At 41.8% G+C, this 21918-nt stretch overlaps 1 protein-coding gene across 9 annotated transcripts in view; it reads right to left on the bottom strand.

Moving 5' to 3' along the window:
* KLHL29 (kelch like family member 29) overlaps positions 1-21918 on the bottom strand; it is a 387462-nt gene that overhangs the window by 225789 nt on the left and 139755 nt on the right. For all 9 annotated transcript variants that reach the window (XM_072036502.1, XM_072036500.1, XM_072036498.1 and 6 more), the window contains one exon: positions 18413-18718. In XM_072036502.1, the coding sequence (XP_071892603.1) occupies positions 18413-18673 (261 nt within the window). In that variant the 5' untranslated portion in view covers positions 18674-18718. The remainder of the gene's footprint in view (positions 1-18412; positions 18719-21918) is intronic.

The following is a 21918-nucleotide window of genomic DNA, read 5'->3' as shown; positions in this document are numbered from 1 at the left end:
TGTGTGCCTGTGGGTACTGATGTGAGTCTGAAGAACTCACTCTTCCAAATCACAACAGCTCTAAAGGACCGGATAGATTCTAGCACATTTCAGCTCCTTTCATTTTGCTCGCCAGCAGTTACCTACTGTGGATACCCCAAGAGAAAAGTCTCAATCTATCCAAATGATTTAAAACCTTCTAAACAGTAGGCATGGAAATAGCCATCCTGAGGTCAACGGGGCTGCTTGCATGCTTGAAGGCAAGCATATACTTCATGTTTTGCTAGATGGTTGGAAGACAAAGATACAACCTGTGGCTAAAGCAATCCCCAAGCTGGAGCCTGTGGCAAGTGCATAATGGGAAGTATACATGTACCATACTTGTACTGTAAATCTCCCACTGGAGGCAGAGTATTGAGCTGTATGAATGCATATTACACCTACTGTGGCTGTTCTCAAGTTTTATGGACTGAGCTAGGATTAGCAGCATAAAACATGCTTTAACGTTATCATTAATGCCAGTACAGAATGGCAGCTGCTTTGGAAGAAGTCTTTTTTAATGGTCACCAATGAACTTCACACAGGCCTTGCTGCACCGGGACAGAAAGGCAATATGACATTCCTCTTTGATTTTCAAAATATACGTAGTATTACAAAATCTGTTACATGGAATGAAGAACTTCCCAAATGTCAGGAATGACACATTCCCTGCCCTGAAGAACTCACATTCAGAAATGTCAAGAAAACAATGCGTGAAGAAAATAACATGAGCAGATGACAGATAACAATGTTGAGCAACACCATATGCATTTTTGTACACATACTCCAAATAGGTATTTGGCAAAGTCTGCTCCTAAATACAGATGCATGCAGAAATATTCAGCCCATCTATAATCAGAGGATTAGTTTTTGCCAGTATCATGGTGGTAAATAGTTCTTTAGGAGAAATCCACATACAAAGAGGGTAAGGGGCTTGCAAACAATCTCTGGAAGCACACGCCAGGCATAGAGGATAAACAAAACATTTATCAGAAAAGCAAACAAAAAGGTAATCAAAACCGAAGTCCTTGGGATAACAGATGGCAGGATCGGGGACACAAAAAGATACATGGGTGGAAGCCGAGCAGGGGTTTGTTTGAATGCTTCTGACATTTCTTTAAATGTCAGCTCATAATTATGACGTCTTCACCACCACCTTGTAGGTATATAGCCACTTCTAGCAGAGGCCTCCCAGCTCACAGATAGCTGCACTTTAGCATTTTGAGCTATCCATCATGTTCCCACCCTTTATTCTGGTGAGAATGAACAAGCAAACACCAAACTCCCACTGAACACCTACTGCTTCAGTTTTAATTTCAAGGTTTCCTCACTGTTCAGTTAAATCCCTGGGTATATTATACAGATTTATATGGAGTGCTACACACTGAGAAGCACTGGGAGATAAGTGGGAGAAAGGGCAATATTTAAAGAAGTTCAGAGAACCCTGCGCATACAGTGTACTCTATAAACACTCCACCAGAGAAGGAGAAGTAGTATGGTATAATCTTTCGCATAAGTTTACATGTGTAAAACCTATGTTAATAAAATCAATCCTTGTTCACTATTTGAACACAAATCCCATTAATAATTCCATTAAGTTGCCACTTCAGTTCATTATTTTACCCGTTTGCACTTCACTATATTCACTGTCAACATCTGCTGCTTTCCCTGAGAAAGAGGGCGAACAAGGCCATTCAATTGCATTTATGTTCCACGCCATACCCTTGGTTTACTGGCGAGCGGTGCTGATATAAAGGGCATTTCGCTCTCTCCTACCCAGAGACAGAATACATTGCCTTCCAACGTAACCAGCCTCCATCCCACAACTTAACATCTAACATCCATCCCCGAATTCAAATTACCTAATTATCAGAGCTACTCAGCATGCTTGTTCAATACTTACTAAGCAGGAACTTTAAAGAGAAAAGGGGGAAAAAGCAGAAGAAAAGGGGGATTGACACATGGAGAGTAATACATATCAAACAATGTATGTTTATATTTTGAAAGTAAAAGGTTGTAGAGGCGGGGGGGAAGACCTAGAGAAAAAACACCCCCCAAAAAAACAAGCCCAAAACCCTTTGATCATGTTAAACATTCAGGGAGGCAACAGATAACATAATCACAATGCACAGCAGGGTCCTCAGTGAAGAATGGGTACACGACTCTTAAAAGGTTATTACAGCAAATTTAAGCAAACCAATTGCACAGAGACCAGAGAGCAGCTAAACAGAGGTTTTCAGGACTTCTCTTCTGATCACTGCGTCTCATTCCAGCTGGCTCAATTTGATCTAACAATCAAAAAGTCAAATGATATGAAAAAAGATATTTCCTTCAGTAAATTGAAAAAGGTGGAGTAGGAGCTTATTTAGATTCGCTTCCTGCAACTGCATTTCTTTCTTTCTTTCTTTCTTTCTCCACGCAGCCAGCTCTCGTAAAAGGGATTCAGCAGCGGTACGCACATTTTCACACTGCTCCGTCTCTGTACTTTTATTCTGTCCAGGAACAGTCACCTCCAAAGGAAAAGCGAACAGTCAGGGCACTAAACACAATGAAGCAGAAACACAAAGGGAAAAAGGCTGAGAAACAGAAGCTCATTTCCAACAGCACAGAACAACTACCCCGTGTTAATAGCGTTACGTTTGACTGAACCCGACTGGCAAAACACCCCGCTATTAACCCCTGAGCTGTTCATCGAGCAGACTCGTAAACTGCTCTTCTACAAATCTGTGGTAAATTTGGCAGATTTTATGGTTGATAGGATGAGGACAGCGAGTTACCAGAGCTATTCAAGAAATAACACCACAGGTGAGTGAGGCACACCGAGCCTTGTTTCTGTAGCTTCTTCTGAGGGGATGTCTACCAAGTACAACATATGCTCATGGATTTCTGTCCAGGCTCCATCACAAACGGGCCATTAGACATACCCTGCAATAAATACTTTGGATAAGGTATCTGGCACTGAAAAATCTCCTCGATTGTCAGCTCTGAATGAAAATCAAGGGCAAAGCCACTCCACATGGGGACACACACATTACCCGTGCTACCTCAATGCTGTTGCATGTGCGAGGGGGCATGTGCTCTATGAGAGCCACTTGAGGGAACATGGATTTTAGTTCATCTAATGAACTGCAGTGCTGCAGGAAAAGCAAAACCTCAGTCCTGGTTTCTTGCAGCATGATATGGGTGCATCATGAAGGCAGTTTGCAGCTCTCTGCTCATGAAATCAGGCAATTTCTGTTAATAAAAGGTATTTGAAATCCATTTCCAAAAAATCAAGATGTGTAGATAATTGTACTTCAGGCAGCTGGAAATGGAAGCGTGCAGATGAAAACAGGGCAGGACAAAAGGATATAACCATACTCTTGGAATTTCCCCAGTCCTGGCAACTATCACAGGTTTATTGGACCTTCATTGGCAGAAAGCAGTATTATTTTCTATTCAATGCTGTGGTGAGAGAGAAAGAGAATAGACAGTCCAGTAAGTGAAAAATCAATTGTGCAGGTAGCGAGAGGCGTTTCTACTTCAACACTTAATGGATAATGTGATCTTTCATACCAGCCGTATGCCAACATCCATCCAGTATCTAACACAATCTCTTATTTCCAGAGCCAACAGAAAGCATAAAAAATAATTCCCTGGCACCAGGAACATCTGCAGAACATATTCTTCATTTTGATACAGGAACTGAATTTACCAGCAATAGGTGGCTGCTTTGCAAAACCATGACAAAGATTTCTGAAAAATAGCTGCAACAGCTCCCTAGAAAATATACTTCTGAACTCCCTTAGACTATATATATCTATTTATAATGGGAGAGTGGGTTCACAAACCATTCCAGTTGCTATGACAATTACAACAGGGACAAACCACGCCATCTCAGTGCACAGGTACTCTGGCTCAAAGAATAGATGAAGTGGAGATGTGACTGTACTCCTTATTGTCTGGATACAACTCAGTCAAGTATGAGACTGCAGAGTCAAGTAATGACACACTTGCCTCCAACACAAAGCCTTCCCTGTAACTAGAAAACTAAACAGGGCCAGGACCTGTTATATGGCTCTGAGGCCAAATGATATGGCCTGGCCACACTCACAAGATTATATACTTTTACCCTGCAAAACAGGGTGGCTATATCCAAAATACTGATTGGGAACAGCTCCTGGCCCTTGCTAATCCCAAAACCATGCCTGAGAATTGTTTATGACAGGGCTGGCTGGCCCAGGCCAAAAGCAAGGCAGAGCCTGTGCTAGCAATTTAATGGTATAGATGGTCAAGTTCCAGCTCCTGGGCCCATGCCCTGGCATTGCTCATTCAACTAGCACAGACCTTGCCAAACGCAGTTGTATTGTGAGCAGAGCTTGCTGGAAAACAGACACATAAAAAGAAGCAAGAGTATCTGACCAAATATAAAATCTGTATGCATTTTTATTCTGTTTTTTTTTTTTTCCCAAGTTTTACTTTCCAATCAGCCTTGTTTTCACAGAGGCCTCACATTTGCTAAAACAACAAAAGGTCAAAATAGTTGTGGTAAGAACTGAATGTGCTTCATTTTTTACCTATGATTCAGTGGTAGTTGCCAGCAAGCTATGGCACTTCCAGTAAAGGCAGACATGCTGTGGGGAGTGTCAGAAGAATTTAAATGGGGAAAAAGGGCAAAGACATCAACAATGGACTAGAAAGACAAAAAGATAAATGAATGAAAGCTTGGATTGCTCCACAGACTTCTCAGAATTGCTTAATGTCTTTGTTTAATCTCCTAGTTGAAAGAAGTGGATGCAGTAAGACACACTGTTGAACAGCTGTGCAGTGACTGCTGTGGTTGCCTTATCTCACTTTGTTTTTGAACCACTTCCTTTATTTCACATCAAAAGAGTGACCCAAAGGTCTCCGCTGTAGAGCAAATCTGCCTCCATGCCACCAGGTCATGAGGCCACGTAAGCTAGGTTGGCTTTGCAGACTTACCATGGGGGACAAGGTAACTTCTACGACCACCTCTGTGTGGCAGCTGCCACCTCTCTGTTCTCTGAAATAAAGTTTTTAAAGCTTTTAGGGCCTCGACCAACTTTTCTCAAAGACTTCCCTCCACAGTTTCTTGCAGGCTTCCCCTAGCAGAAAATAACAGGTTCTGTTGGAAGGCCACCGGGTACAGCTCCTGCTCAGAGCAGGCTAACACTACACTGGGTTGCTCAGGGCCTCGTCCACCTGAGTTCTGCATATTTACAGGGTATTCAGCAAGCTCTATGGGCACTGTACCACTGTCTGACTGTTCTCAGTATGAGCCATGTTTCTTTCTTTCTAACCAGAATTTCCTTTGCTGTCGTGTGTGGTGCATTGCCTATTCTTATGGTTGTCATACAACCCTGAGAAGACTCTGGCCATGTCTTCTCCATAACCAACAATCAGGAAGCTGAAGAGGGCAATCACACCCTCTCCGACTTCTTTTTTCCAGGCTGAACAAACCCAGCCCTCTCCACTCCATCACGGGCTCTGCTGCCTTATTGTACGGGACACTCACCCAGCACAACATTAAAAGCAACATGGCCCACAGGGAACAGGGAAACTGAAGTGGCCAGCCTCAATCTATCTGGATGAATTTATGAGTGTCTTGTTCTACTCTTTTACTTCTGGTTATTTTAAAAGCCTGAGCCCTAGTCCACTCCACCCGGTTCATTTCACTGAGGGTGCTCCACTATGTGCAGAACATTGACACTGAGCTTTTGTTGCCCTGCCACTTTACAAAGCAAGCGATGATGGAAACAATGGCAATTTACACAAAAACTGAGGAATTATCTGCACAATGTGAAGATGGAAATACAGATAAATCTATAGAAAGACTTGACCATTTTTTTCTTGAGATGGCTGCAAAATCCAGAGCTTAGATGACATCTGAAAAACACTGAAACGGCGTTATCCTGCCCCATCCCCAAGCTAAACATTACTGTAAAGCAGGTCATACTTCCAGGCAGGCTGAGAAAACAAGGTGAACAACAGCTTTGTGTGTGGCAAACAAAGTGTCTGTAATTCGTATCTTCAAAAATGCTATACACGTGTATTCTTAAAGAAGCAGCACGACTGAGATAATTACACATGTGCACAATGACCTTAAAAGCCATCAGTTCTACACATCAGATACTTAGGTCACCTGAAAACTACCAAAAGAATTATTGCAAGCGGTGGAAAAAAAACCATTTATCATATGGAATTTAAAACTTCATGAGCAATATCAGGATTAAATACACAATTTTTCCTCCATCATCCAACTTGACGAACTTTGCAAAGATAAATGCTAGACCTTTAGAAGCAGGGATGATAAAGATAATTAATAGAAGCTTAGAAGCAGAATAATGTTGTGAATCTATGTGGGGTATAACTATTGCTTTGCTTTTGAGGAAAAGGAAGATAAATTATTCAGTCTTACTCCATCCCAGCATGAGGTAGGAATTCTAAAGGAAACAAGCTGTTCAGAAACAAAACCGTGATGACTATGCCAACACAGAGGTAGGCTTAGAAGACCCAAAATAAATCCAAAGTTTTAGCATTTATCAGCTGAGGAGGATTCTGGGTATTGTTTTAAGGCAAACTGACAACACCTCTGCTTTGTGAAGTATATTTAAATGAGGGTTCAGTTCTAGGACAGTATCAGGATTGCATCATAGTATGATTTTGCTTAGAAAAGACATCTGCAGATTAGCTGGTTCAATCCTGCTCTAAACAAGGCCAACTTTGATGTAAGGTCACTGTGCCCCTGGTCATGTCGAGCAGTGAGTGAGCAGTGTACGATCCTGCAGTTGCTCTGGGCCCTTGCTCCCGTTTTGGACCCTGCATTGGGAATTATTTCTCCTTATGTGCAATCTGCATTTCCCTTGGTATAATTTCTGCTCATTGCTGGTTTTTCTTTCATATGCAAATCTGAGAACAACCTGGCTCATGCATCTTACTCTATCCCATTAGAAAGGCATATGGAGGAGTCACCCCTCCCTTCTCCCCCAAGCCTTTTCTTCTCTGTGCTCAGCAGACCCACCTCTCAGCTTCTCCTATGTCTTGTGCTCCAGTCCCCAAACCATTTTGGTGGCTCTCCATTGCACATGCTCCAGTACGTCTGTGTCTGTCTTGCACTCGGAAGCCCCAAACTGGATGTGCTCCTTGAGATATAGTCACGGAAGTGACAGACAGGGAATGAACTTTGCTTGAACTGTTGGCCATTCTCTTGCTAATACATCCCATCGTCTGGCTGGCCTCCACTGCACTGTACTAACTCATTTTAAACATGCTCTCAACTAGGTCCTTTTCTGCAAAGCTGCTTTCTACCCATTTGCTGTTCGGCTTTCACAGCTGCATGGGATTATTTCATCCCAGGTGGCAAGGCTTTGTGTTTGTCTGCTGAGCTTCATGAGGTTAATAGCAGGCCATTTTTTCATCTTGGTCGTTTCGAACAGTAGCTCTACCCTCTAGCATATGTACTGCTTCATTCAATTTGTTATTTGTGTATTCATTGCAATGTCCACATAATAAATAAAGATATTAAACGCTATCAGTCCCTATACTGACTACTCATCCCAGTACCAGTGGGACTCTGAACAGTTGCCCTCTACTCTCTCTGACCCTGGTGGTCCAGCTAGTTATTCACGTATCTCACAGTGAACCCATGCAGTATGCATCCCTCCACATTAGTTAAAATAATACTGTGTGTGACTGTCAAAATCTTGCTAAAGTTACACTAAATAAAAGAACCAGGGGTTCTTTTATTCAATCAAGGATGACTGTGAGTGGCTTCAAAGTCACATCAGCTCATCTGTCACCCTCAGTACTCCTTGATGCTTCCTGTCTGGTCCATGGACTTGTGTATGTCCAGTTGACTTAAGCAGTCTGCAAGTCCATTGCTCATCCTTTACTGTTCTTAACTGTTCTTAACAGCCCCTGGCAATTTTAATGCTTGCTGAGTTTAGGTTCTCCTCATTCCAAACCTGCACAGCAAAGCAATGTTTTTTCTAAATGCCACTCGAATAGCCTCGCCTCTCATATAAGAGAAGGGTGGGAGAGCTGGGACTCTTCAGCCTGGAGAAGACAGAACAGGAGGTTCTGTCTGGACACCAAGAAAGCACTTCTTTACTGTATAGGTGATGGACCTCTGGTATAAGTTGCCTAGAGACATTATGGAGTCTACTACCTCATGGGAGATCTTCAAAAGCCATCTGGATACGGTCCTGGGCAAGTAGTTTTATGTGGCCCTGCTGGAGCACACTTGGGTTTGACCAGACAAGGTCCAACCATAGGGGGTTGGACTCAGAGGCCTCCAGAGGCCCCTTGCAACCTCAGTGACTTCAACTTCTGTGATCCTCCCTGCTCCCATACACCTGCATTGCTCCTTTGAGCTCAGGCAGGATTTTCCTGCCCTCAGGCAAGGAGGCCCCCAGCTGTGCCTGCTTGGCCTCGTACACCTGGTAAAAAATTCCTGAGCCACCAGGAGGCTGTCGCTGATGAGCAACTAGATCCTTCTGGGGGCACTGCGGGGTCTTGTTGTACCACACAGCTCGTCTTACAAAGACTGGTACTTCTTAAAAAGAATATGGATTTGCAGGGGAACACGTGGTCAAATTATGCCCAGCATTGCTCTTTGGGAGTATTCCACTTGCTGGCTGACAAACGTACCTTGAAGCATTACTTCAGCGGCTTTGAATGCATGGACTTTGTACAACACATTGAGTTCCTTTGGGATGAAAGGATAACTTTAATTATATATAATATTATCATATAAACAGTATATAGTCTTAAGCATTCAAATTATACAGCCAAAAAAGCTTCTCTTTCTTGACATGTTTGTGTAACAACTTAGCGGTAGTAAATATTATTCACATGCTTTTCAGTGCTTTGTTTTGGGATTACCATAAAAGACCCGGGATCATAAACAGTAAGAAATAACGCTACAATATGAAGAATTTATTACCAGTTATTATTCATTATTTATACAGTGGGTGCATATCACTTTACACACAAACACCACTTACAGACAACATATATTTCTCAGCAGAACTTCTACAGGCTTTGTTTTCCAAAGTGAATCAGTTTGGATATGCTAAATTGTAGTGGGTAACAACCACATCTATTTCAGCTTGACAGGAGCACAGAGCAACTGAAACAGAAGAGGCAGACTGACTTCTGGGAGGATTCCAGGACAGTCAATTCCTCCAAAACAAAATAAAATGTGCATTTGGTTTGCTGAAAAGTGCCCATCTCATCCAAGAAGTGTTACAGCAGTTAACCAGCACACAGGCACTTAGTAATGCTTCAAATTCCAAGGGAAAATCACCCAAAATAACTTGGGCACTTGTAAGTTTATCCTTCTTCTACATGCTGCTTTTCAAAGTAATGGTTGAATACTTATCTCCGTCAGAGCTGCTTCTAGAAGGAGAAACTGGAGTTGGAAAAAAGCGTGAGGAATTCCTTCCGTGGTCTCCCCTGCAGAGCTCTGCAGGCATCGACAATAAAGCCAGTGTTGTGCCCACTCACAAGATAGTGAGTCACTGCATTTCCATTTATGCAGAAGATATCTGCACCTTGTGTGCATTGTTCGGATGGGATGGCGAGCAGCTCAGCATCGCTGATGCAACGTGACTCCTGGCATTGCTTCAAGAGAAACAGCACAGGCGGCCTATGCTTCTTGCCATCGAGTCACAAGATCCTCGTGGTCCTCTTAAAGGCCTGGGCACTCTGTCAAGAGGATTTTCAGGATTGTAGAAAGGGCAGTGGTGCTGCTTTAATGTCAATTTGGAGTGTCAGCTCTGGCTGATCAGTGCTTCCTGGTATGCCCAGAGAGCATCAGCCTGTGTCCAGCATTTGCAGGTGTAACGTTGAGCAGCAAAAGGAGCCAGAGAGCAGAGGTTAATGTACTGTTTATCACTCCCTGGGCCAAATTTATTTTTATGTCCATCAGCTTCATAGACAACTGTGGTATCAAGCAAGAACTCAAGGACCAAATGACATGGAGAAGTGAAGCTTGGCTCAGTTTTCTTTTCCTTTTTCTTTTTTTTTTTCTTCTTTTTTTTTTCCCCTTCCTTCCTTCCTTCCTTCCTTCCTTCCTTCCTTCCTTCCTTCCTTCCTTCCTTCCTTCCTTCCTTCCTTCCTTCCTTCCTTCCTTCCTTCCTTCCTTCCTTCCTTCCTTCCTTCCTTCCTTCCTTCCTTCCCTTCCTCCCTGTTAATTTGGTTCATTTATTTCGCAAGTGAGTTCTAAACTGAAGAGTCCAAACCAACCAGCAATTCGAGGAAACCAATGCCAGCATGAAAATATGATCTCTTTGGTAGTTTATTCTCCTTCTGATAGGCAGTAAAACTGTGTTTTAAAAAATGACCACCACTTTTATGTTACTGTTAACAAAAATTATGGTAGGAAGACATCCCACCCAACCGCCCCTGCAGCCTTCTGCAAACAGTTTGCATTTGGCTTCCCTGTACCACCATAGACCTTAATCCACTCATCCCCTCCCTCAAAGCTTCCTTTGACGTCGTCCTCTTCATGCAATGCCAAAATCAGAAATTACCTAGATCAGCTGTCTTGAAAATAATTTGCAGGGCCTTCCTGACCAAGTTACTCATTGACAGCAAAAATAATAGGAAACAGCCAAATGATTCCTCATAAAATTCTTTTTGTAGCTACGTTTGACGGCGACAACAGCAGTACGTTCCTAAATGACAGCAACCAACCTTATGATTTTATGCATTTACAATGCAGATAACCTGCCCTCCTTCAGAAGTAATGCTCCTTGGACAATAAAACTTCAAGTAATCAACATCAGATCACAGGCAAGGAAGCTCACAGGCAGGATTTTCTGCCTGACAGGAGGCTGGAACAAATTTTCTAATGAAACGCACAGACATACGTATTCTGCTGAATTTTTAATGGATAATCTGCAACTAATACATATGCTAAGGATGTAATGATGAGAAAAAATAAGAAAATAAAATGAACTGTAAATCATTTCAAAGAATCAAGCTCTTAAATCCTAGCCAACACACATTTTGCTTAGGTTACTGTTATTACTGATATTTATCCCTTTTAGAAGTCAAGATACTTTTTGATCAAAGTGCCAAAGCCTAGAAATACTCCTTTTTCTTTATCCAAAGCTGTCATGTTTGTGACCTTGTAAGTACTTGGCTATGTCAATTAGTGTTTCAAACATGCTGCCTTTCATCTTCAAATGGAACTGGGACTAGAAACTGGCCAGACCTCTTAGCTCTTTCAACAGATGATAAACACATTGCAAGTCAAAAAAATCCAAGCAGCTTTTTATGACTTTACAGATTAATTAGCATGCCAGGGCTTTCAGACCAATTTCAGTCCAATAAAGTACCCACAAAAGTTGACAAACTAAAGCCACATTTTGTACATCTTAATTTCTACACTATCAAAAATATGTAAAAATCCACATGAGAAGAAATATTAAAATAGGATGATAAGAAGATGTGACAGACCATCAGCACAATTTAAGCCCTCTCTAGGGCCACAGATCATTAGGAACAGCTTTCTACAGAGGAGCCTGAAAACTGCCCAAAGCATCTCTCCAGGCTGTTGAGATGTCAGAATTGGTTCCTCTGCACCAAGACCTTCAACACGTCAGTTTTGGAACCCACCACTGCTCTCACCTTGCTCTCTTGTCCCTTGGTGGCACAATTACCTCTCAGCTGTTGTGTCATTGTCATATTAGCTAAATACAATTAGTTTAGCAGAAGTTATCATAGAGTTCAATCTATAGACATTGTTGGTCAATTTGTAATCGGCAAAGAAAAAGGTCTCTTGGGACTGAAGGGTCAAATCTCGGCATTACTTCTTCCTGGCACATCTCTCTAAAGGACCTCTCAGACTTTTGAGGGGATACCAGGAGGATAATACAGTAATATTTTTGGGTGCACTCTGCTGTATTTGCCCTGGCTGGGCTGGTGCAATGGTGCACTGCTATCGCCAACAGTGTGCACTTTGGGTGTCTTTCCTTGCCTGCAGACCTCTTACAGGAGGCACGGTCTGGCAACTGCACTCCAGTCACCCCAAAAGGTAAATTACACAAAGTTTATTGAACTTTCAAAGCTAGAAAACCTAGAATATGATTTGGGTGCCAGAGAAAACCTGTCCTTATCTTCTGCTACAAACCATTGTGTGTTATTTCCTCTGGGGCACTCCTCTGCTTTCCTATATTTATGTAATAATCTGTCATAATTAGAGCTTCATGTAGATGTCTCTGCTTAGGTGGGAAAGGGCTTGCATCTCAAAGACCCTGAAAACTCACATTACTGTATTTTAAAAATTTATTCACAGGTAAAAATACCTTCCTGGAAAAAAAAAATATCAAAAAAATCAGTTGCACTTTTTGACATCCAGGTACTGAAACCTCACTTAGCATCACAGTAATTTGCCAAAAGAATCAGACAGGTCTGTAACACGGCTTTTGCCATTACTGCACTTGGTCTGGACTGCTGCATCATGTCCAGATCAAAGAATTGACAGGCTACTATCTGAAATGGTGACAAAAATATGCCAACTATCAATACAAGCCCTCAGGGGACCGGTAGAGTAGCTTTGCACAGGGAAGCTGGAACAGCAAATCCTATATACTTCATCAGTGCATGTTTTGACTGTTTTCTAGCAACTGTTGTATTCCAATATTTATAATCTCTCTCCTTATGCAAGCCTCTTATATTTTATAATAAAAAGAGTACATAAATTTCAGTTACCGTTACAGAGCAAATTGTTGTATGTAATTAGTCATGTACAACATAAGGCGTAACTTGAAAAACAATGCGTGTTTATTTTTCCTCTGCTTAATCAATATTTTAAATATTTGTGGAAGCCATACACCAGCTTAGCAAATCATCACCTCAGAAGTGAGAGAAAGAAAACAGACAATATAAATTCCGCGACGCACAGCAAACCGTCTGCAAGTGACAGACTGCCATGGAGGGAGCTAAATTTTTTGGACCTTCAGGGAAAGAAACGTAGAACATTTTACTTCTGGGCTGTTCCACTTCATTCCTCTTTACTGTGCATTCCTCAGCCGTACTGACTTGTTTTTCCTTTACCATAAGATTTTTTTTTCCCCTCCCCACGCATCTTTTTAATGCGATTTAGTTGCAGTGATGCACAGAGACAAAGGCAGTGGGGGCGATTTTCCCCCTGCAATCCTTTGCCTGCCTTGCCAGAGAGGTGAATAAATGCTTTAGCATCTCTGTCTTCTCTCCCACATCAGAACAGCGGCTAACCACAGTGGGATCAAAACTATGGCAGCAACACCACGCGTGCCTTAAATGGCATGAGAGTGCTGTAAGTACAGGAGGCCAGCATCACATCTCAGTTATGCTATTTAAAGACTTAAGACTATATAGTTATCCCTGAGCTCGGCTGGAGAAAATCTTATCAAAACTGAAGACTGGCATTTTTATAAGATTTGTCATAGGTTTAACCTTGAGAATAACAAATCATTAAGTGTGTGGAGGCTTAAGAATCAATTTATGTTCCAAGCAAAGGGTTTTTAAAATTAAGGTTGAAAAAAAAATTAGATCTCGCCTGGTGTTGCACAGATTCTGTTGATGTATCAATCTTTTCAGGCATTTAAAAATAATATAGAGATGATAAAAGTAAATGTTCTATAACCAAAAAATCTCTTGGTAATAAAATTTCAAATTACAGCCCATGACAACACTTCTAAATTGAAGCTGTGATACAGGAGCTTTGATGGAGAAAATTGTACAAGTAACTCGCAAAGTAATTCGGAAAAGCAACAAAGAATGAAGATGCTGAGATGAACGGAAAACATAGCTGGAATGGTGTGCAGCATCCTTAAATGAATTGTAGAGTGTTTTGTTGCCAATATCTTAAGCAGTGCTGCAGTCTTATATGGATTTCTTTGATAGCTTCCTTCTACCCACAAATAACCTCACTGCAGGAAAAAAAAAACAACAACAACAAAAAAAAACAAAACTGGGAAAACCACCACACAGGGACAAACCCAAACCTGAACTCCATCGTCATATGTGACAGGGCTCAGGGTACTAAGGACTGATGCAAAGGCAGCGGTTTAATGGCAGGAAATTCTGCATTTCTCCTACTGACTGCTTCAGGCATTCGAGGAGCTGAGGCAGATCTGCAGTGAAGGGCTCGTCTCGTCAAACTGCGCTGACCCCTGGGTGCCCATCAGTGGCTTTCCGCACAGCACCAAGGAGGAAAAGCCAAGCTGAGTTAAAAGAGCTGGAACCTTGCCCATGGTGGCACAGAATGAGCAGAAAAAATGATGGTCAAAACCTCCTAGTGTCTCAGTTTCCCTGATGGGAAGTGCAGCATTGAACTCTTCGTATGTCGTTGAGGTTTAAATACTTTTTCTCACCTCTCCTGGCAGCCTCCAGTGAAATAGGTTACAGCAGTGCAAAGTATCGTCTTTATTTTGCTCAGCAAAAATTAAGGCTTACGAAAATACAGATATTTCTTTTTGTTTAAATAACTCAGACCAAACATCCGTAAGTACTTAAACGTGGCAGATCCACTAAGTGTGATTTGTACCAAAGCATCTGTGGTAAGAAGGTTACAGGTACGCTTTGAGAATAAATTTCAAAGGTCTGCAAAGTATAATTAGTTCTAAAGTTCTCCTACACATTAATAATTAGTAATAAAATCCTTCTAAAGCCCTCCACAGAAAGACGTAAAAAGCTCTTCCAGAAGCATAAAAACAGAGACGAAGCCCAACCCCCTCATCATTGGCATTACACATATCTTAAGCTTCCTTCTGAAGACAGTTTCACCTCTCTCCAACAGTTAATTTGATCAATTTTTTCTCTCCCTTCCAATGCTTTTTCCATTCATATCTCATAACTCGGGGTGAAGTCTTTAATCTTACATACATTTCCATGATAATTTAAAGACCAAATGGTTCAGCCAGATTAGATAGTCTAGTGGTCCTTAAAGCTATTTATCTATAAATTCCCAGAGCAATTCCATCATCAACACAGGCAGCTTCGCAGTCCAGTTGGAGAGAAAAGAAAGCTTTTCCTCCTTTCTGAATTTGTCATTTTAGGATTCAGTCCATCAGGAGGTGAAGGGCAGGAATACCACCAATGCCTGCCAATAGAGGTATCAGTAGACAGGGCTCTTGTCAAAACGACTTCCCTTCAATTTTTGACAAGATCATGACTCTGCTTGATAACAACTAATGGAGGATGATGGCATGTATATGTATTTTTAATAACTATTGACTTAGCACTGTGCAATGTTTTGGATTAAAGACTTTGCAATTGACAGCAGTGGTGGTCAATGAGTTAAGAACTGGTAAACTGATTTATTTTTTTTTTCTAAGATTTTACCTCCCAACGGGAAATGTTTCAACACGAGACAATAACTGCTGATACTAAGCCAAATGGTATTCAACTTTGCAACCGATCCGGAAGTAAATTGGCAAAACACTGATAAATTTGTGGGTTGTAGAAATATTAAAGGGATGGAAAGTAAGGAGAATAACGCTTTTGCGTGAAATGATGAGTTTTCATGCAACAAATGGTGAAGTTATACATGTAGGAAAAGGAAGAACACATAACTGTACCCACAGCTGCAGTTACTCTGGAAGTGTAAGGGCCCAAGTGAAAAATGCTATGTGCATCTAGCATCTTGGTGAAAAAGCCTGGAACAATTATTATTAGCTCTGTATGCATGGGAACAGAGGAAGGGAGCGGTTTTACCTATGTAAGAGGGAAGAGTGAGTATGATGCTGAAATGTTGCGTATGGTTTTGGTATCCAGATTTTCAAAGGCGGATAAGAATCGGAGGGGATGCAAAAGATACAGAGTCATTTTGGAGGCTACTAAAACTGGTACACTGCAGGAAACTAGAGGAATCAAGGATCAAAGTCTGAAGCCAGATTAAATGATTTATTAAAAAATGAATCAAGTTGTAACTGGGAAGATAATGAAACAGCAGGAATACAAAACAAAAGGTTGGGCCTTTGTGCTTTTTGAGTTCTTCAAACCAGCTCAGGAGATGCACTAAAGTCAAAGCTGGTAACTGGAGGAAGCAGAGAGGCCTCTCTGTCCTCAGGCTGGAGGAATATCACTGGCTGTACCCATACCCTTAGACTATCACAGAAGAGGAAGGCTCTAACTAGGCTATCAAATATCCTGCTTCCAACCACAAAACAGAACCGAGAAATTCATCTTAAGATGCCACTGGCCCTCTGTGAGCTGGTACCCCATAAACACATTAACAAGAAGGCTACAGATGGCAGACTGAGCTCTCCCCAGCTCAAGACGATTTGGCACATTCCTATTTTTTTAAATATACCAAGCAACCACATTTCTTTCCCGACTTGTGATTTCCTCATTATACAGACCTTGTTTTTTATGGTTAACCATTAGCTGGATTCTACAAGAGAAAGGCACTGGCTGGGGACACGGCTAACCACAAGTGCTAACCTCGGCTGTGTGTCAGGGAGAGAGATGGAGTCAGGTGGGGTGAGCATCAGTATGTACGAGCACCTGATATTTTTTTCCTGACACCGTTCCACATCATTAGTTGGAATCTCGCTATACACTATACCCTTACATCTCTGTTGATCCTCCCTCCCTTCTCTTTAAAAGTCTTTTTCTTTCAGTACATGCCATTTTGAATTTTCAGAGCTGCTCAGCTGATTCTCGGCAGAAGAGGCTGGGGCAAGGACGGTAGGCATTTTTGCACATTAATTTTATGGGAGATTACACAGCTGATTAACAGTTCTCTGAACAAAAAGTGTCCCATGCTACCTCCATTCTTGCCTGTTTATTGCTTTTGATCTATTCATGCCAAAACATTCGTACTAATGAAAGTAATCAGAAAATTGCCTAATAAGGTAATTTAGAAAACAGTTCACATTGAACATATGATCAAAAGGCATTTAACTTGCAGTTCCTGCCTCCTCTCCCCCAGTAAACACATGGTTTACTGGCACTGCTGTGCTTCAAAATGGTTTTGAACATCTGGGAGAAGGGCTGATCAGCTTCAGACAATAGTTGGACTCTGAGCAGACCCAGGAACAAAGGTCATGATAAATGAAATGACTGCTTTGGCTCCAAAATTGCCTCAATCTTCTCCAGAAAAAGCATGATTGAAATGTGTCTATCTGTGGATAGCATCTGGAGCACTCTAAATATGTTTTGATCAGATTGGCTTCTTTCAAATGAAAATTATTTGAAGACACCATGGAAAATTTTTAAAACCAAATACACTGTAAACTTTAGCCTAATGTTTCCTTCTGCAGCATTGACCTTGTTTTTCTACAGTGTGAAGAAAAAAAAATCAATATAATAATGGTACTGCAGTAAAATTTCAGCTTGCTCTTGGCTTTAAATAACTTTATTGTCTCCTTTCCCCTGTCTGTGTCTGCTGCATTTGGCACTTGCAGTTATTAAAATGAAACCAAGTTGAAAGAAAATGTTAAATATCATAAAAAGAAAACCAGCAGTGCTTCTGGCTCACTTTGCTAATGCTGTGGTCACCTTTACAATTTGCCAGGGTTTTCTATTCCCCAGCTGTTCTACCTGAATTTGCATGCAGAAAGAAACCCTAAGTTTCTAACTGGAATAACAACTTGTTCTTTGCAGATTTAAAAGAGCTAAATGTTTGTGGTGGCTTGAAAAAAAAAACAAAAAAAAAAAAAAGAGAGAAGGAAGAAGAAAAGAAGAAGAAGAAAAAATAAAAAGCTGTCCCCTCTCCCCAGTTATATATTAGAACAAAATGCCTCAATGATTTACTAGTGATTTCAATTCTTAGCTGCTTAACATTTTTTTTCCTTCTTAGTGTGCATTTCTGTACAAAAGAGAGAGCCTGGTTTTAACAGTTCCACTGTTACACTCTAATCTGCACTAAGAATGAGGCTTTGTAAATCTCATATGAAAGTACCAACTAAAGAAAAGAAAAAGACACCATTTGGCCAAAATTATGCCCTTTGCCCATTTTCTGCACCTTCTGGATGAAAACCACATCCACCTGTTGTCAACCACAGCCCTGCCTTGGTAACCAGACAATGAGGGCATTCTCAAAAGCAAAAATGGGAACCACAGGCTCCAGGAAAAGCGATGGAGAGCCCAAATGTAGGCAGTGCTAGAAGAAAAGGGGAGTTTGCTCTGCTCAGCCCTGGGCCTCTCAGGAACATGAAAACCCTAAGTCTCAGAGCAAAGATGTCCTGTTCAAGTGCGTGCACAATGCACAAAATGATAAAAAGGCAGACACTGCCCAGGAAAACATTTTCTCCTGTTCTTTGCTGTGCTGCGAACGCAGATTTTGCAAAGGGACGGATGATGCTCCACCTCTAACATCCCCTCAAGACGTCATCCCCAGAAAAAAATAAAATAAAATAAAATAAATAAGGAACGTATAAAAAAGCTAAATTCTTACTTTGGTCGTCGAAGCCGGAGACGAGTTGGCCACCAGGCTCGTGATCACGTCGCTGTTGCCCGTGGTGCAGGCGGCGGTGGCTGGGGTGGGGAGCCGGGAGGGGACGATGGGCAGGGGCAGCAGCCCGGGGCGGTTGGTGCTGGTGGTGCTGGCGGCGCTGCTGCAGTTGGTGCTGCCGACGTGGTTGCCGTTGGAGCTCCAGTCCCGGCGATCCCACCCGGCCCGATAATCTCTTTCAAACCGGCTGTGGTGCCGTGACATCTCGGTGAAGGGCGGCTGCTTCTCAAAGGGAACTCGAGAGCGTGCCTGAAAGATTGAAAAGCAAAGAGGTGTTGGGAGTGAGGTCCCTGCAGTGTGCCCGTGCTCTGCAGTCACCAGGACAAGCTCCTGCCAAGCCTCCTCTGTGTTAAGAGAGCATTGTTACACTCCTATTCTGAGATGAATGTCGGGAGGAAGAGAGCAGTGTTGTAGTAAATGTTAATCAAGAACAGAAGTTGGAGAGTTTGAACAACTACAAGCATGTGGTGGAGAGACCCGTGCCTCGGACCCGAGGAAACACCATCTGCCCAAACTCTCCAGCAGAATAACAAGTAACAGCACACAAATCACGGGACGCTGAGCTAGAAGAAAATCATCCTTCAAATCTTCTGATAGCAGGAAAATGTTTCCAACAGCTCCATCTTGCAGTTTTCTCAACAGTCTTCAGATCATCACTATGACTTCTCTGCACTTGACGTGCGACCAAATAATCCTAAAGACCAGAGGGAGAAAAATCTGCCTGCTGGAGCTATTCATTACCTCTCTGTTTTTAAAGCTGAGTACTGCTTTGCACTGTCCCCTACCCTCCTTTTGACTCGACCTCCTCCCACAGGAGGAACATTTCACCCCGAGGACGCCCGAGCTTTCCCTAGAGCTTCTGTTCTCCAAGGCACGCCGGCATTTTCTGTCTCCTGCTTTTGGCTAGACGTAAAACACTTAATGTAGCCAAGATGATCAAATGACCAAATCACTTTGTGTGAGCATCCTGTCCTTATCATTACTTACCTCCTCAGTCTTTGTTATCCACAGATTTTATCAGCCAGGAGCAAGACGGCTGAACACAACGCTGGGACTTGAGACTCCCAACATCTAATCCTAGTTCTGATAATTATATCTTACATAGCCTACAGCAGTTATTTAAGTCTTCCTGCCGAGGTTTCCTAACCTGCAAAATGGTGGCAATAATGCTATTTTCCCAGCAGAGGTCTGAGTAACTGAGAGTTTACAGCATTTCGAATTGAAGAACAGTATAAATACATGCTAAATATATTTATTCCCATAAATAAATAATGAGTATCTAGGTCACTGCAGCATCAGATTTATTTTATTTGCATCACACGATCCAATAAATTGTTTGTAATAATAACAACAGGTCAGCTGAAGCAATTTTGTTTCACAAATTCTTAGATACAAAAACGGACAGTAAAAATATCTGCTAGTAACGGCTGAGGATGGCAGCTAAAACAAAACTCACCCAGAAACTTAGAGATAACAAACTGCTTCAGAGAGCTATTATTTAGAAGTGGTATAAACCAGTGTGCCTATCAACAATTTTGGTAGTTATTCACCCAGTAGAACTAAAAAAAAAAAGCAAACAAAACCAACTACTATGACTAAATGCAGTGTATTAAAGGCTCATGTGCTTCACCAAGGAGCTACTGGCTTGTGAGGAAAAAAACTCTTCCTCAGTTAAAAAATGAATAATATAAATATGTATTAGAAAACAGCAACAACAAAAAAATCCCTACCACAATCATCTTCCAACAAAGATCTCCCGAGAACCTGCATTGGCAATGGTGATGATGCCACCCTGCTCCAGCAGAGCTGTGGATGTTAACCACAAAATCAGCACTCCTGGTAATCCAACAGAACCAGTTGGTTTTTCTCTGGTAGGATTTGATGCAAGATTTGATTTTATGACTTGGAGGTTTAGGGATTCAAAAATTCCCCTTTCTCCTGTTTTTGTGGCTTTCTGATACTTTAAATCAGAAAGGTCATTTGGGGTTTTCCACAGGACCGTATGGACATGATAGACAGACACAAAACATGGTAAAAACCAGAGGCACAAGTGCTGTGATAGATGCAGTAGCGAAAACAGAAACTTTTGTTTCAGGAGCAGCGAAGAAAGCAAGTTTTTCCTCTTGTGTCAAGCATCTCAGAATAAAATCTGTACCTAAAGATAGCATCTTTAAAGGTTAAAAATTCCACAGGCATAAACCTCCTTCCTTTAGTTTTATAAACCTTTTGCAAAGCCAGGCAAAAAGGGAGACTGTAAACTGCAAGCTGCAATTTCACAATAGCCTTTATTATTCCCTGCTTTGGAAGTTTCTTCTCATATCTTATATCCCCCAGTGCAGGAAGCGATCTTTTTTGACTGTTTGGAAGGTGGCTGTCAATTGAATGCCCTTCTCCTTCTGTGCTCGAGGATCTCCATTAGCTGTATTAGTGTACTTCTTGACAAGGGAACGAGAGAGAACCAAATCACATATCCCCCACCCACCCACACACTTGAGTATATCTGACATTTAATTCAGCGGAGAGCAGAGCACACATGCACACAAGTCAATAGCTAGCAGTTTTTGCCACACGATCCAAGACACCATGCCCCCAGCAATTCTACTATCAGATGAGACTGACAGGCAATTACGTCAATAACAAGGAGGAAAAAAGCCTGTGACTAAGCCGTGCATTAAGAAGTTTACTTAAAACCCACCGCCCTCTTCACAAGCAAGTTCTCCTCTTTGTCCAGTTACCGTCTTTTATTCTATTTACAATAAAAACTAAAAGCAAGAGCTGGAAATGCACTGCGTTAAATATACACCGCTTGTTTCAAGCGTGTTGGTTTTGGCTGGATGCAAAGATATTTGACAGCAAGAAGACGTGCAGAAAAACTGGAGGGGATAACTATCTAATAAATGGGTATTCAACTGCTAGTGCTTGTTATTAATTGCTTAAAATTAGAAACAATATAAAATGTTCTCATAAATAGCTGCTGGGTGAGGTAAGAAATGGTCTGGGCTAGCTCTTAAATGTATTTTTGGATCCAGAGTTTATGCTTTGTCTAGTCTATCTTTGTCAAGGATCATAATCATAATAATAATGCTTAAAACATATTTTGTACTCAGAAGAAAAACTTCTCCGACAAGCCGTGTCCCGAGCCAAGCTCAATCATCACATTCCTCCGCAGAGAGCTCGACACGGGACAGCAGCATAAACCATCCTGAGGAACAGCCCTGAAGGAGGCCAGAGCAAAAACCACACACGAACAGCGAGGACAGCAGTCACTAATCACAGGCATACAAATATTTCCACCTTAACGCAGCTGTTGGCTGTTCCAAAGTCAGAGATTCACAGAACCATAGGATATCTCGAGCTGGAAGGGACCCACAAGGATCATCAGGTCCAGTTCCTGGCTCCACACAGGACCACCCAAAACCAGACCCTATGTCTGGGAGCGTTGTCCCAAC

The sequence above is a fragment of the Anas platyrhynchos genome, chromosome 3 (genome assembly GCF_047663525.1).
Source record: "Anas platyrhynchos isolate ZD024472 breed Pekin duck chromosome 3, IASCAAS_PekinDuck_T2T, whole genome shotgun sequence".
Lineage (NCBI taxonomy): Eukaryota > Metazoa > Chordata > Aves > Anseriformes > Anatidae > Anas > Anas platyrhynchos.
This window is presented reverse-complemented; position numbering and strand designations above follow the sequence as displayed.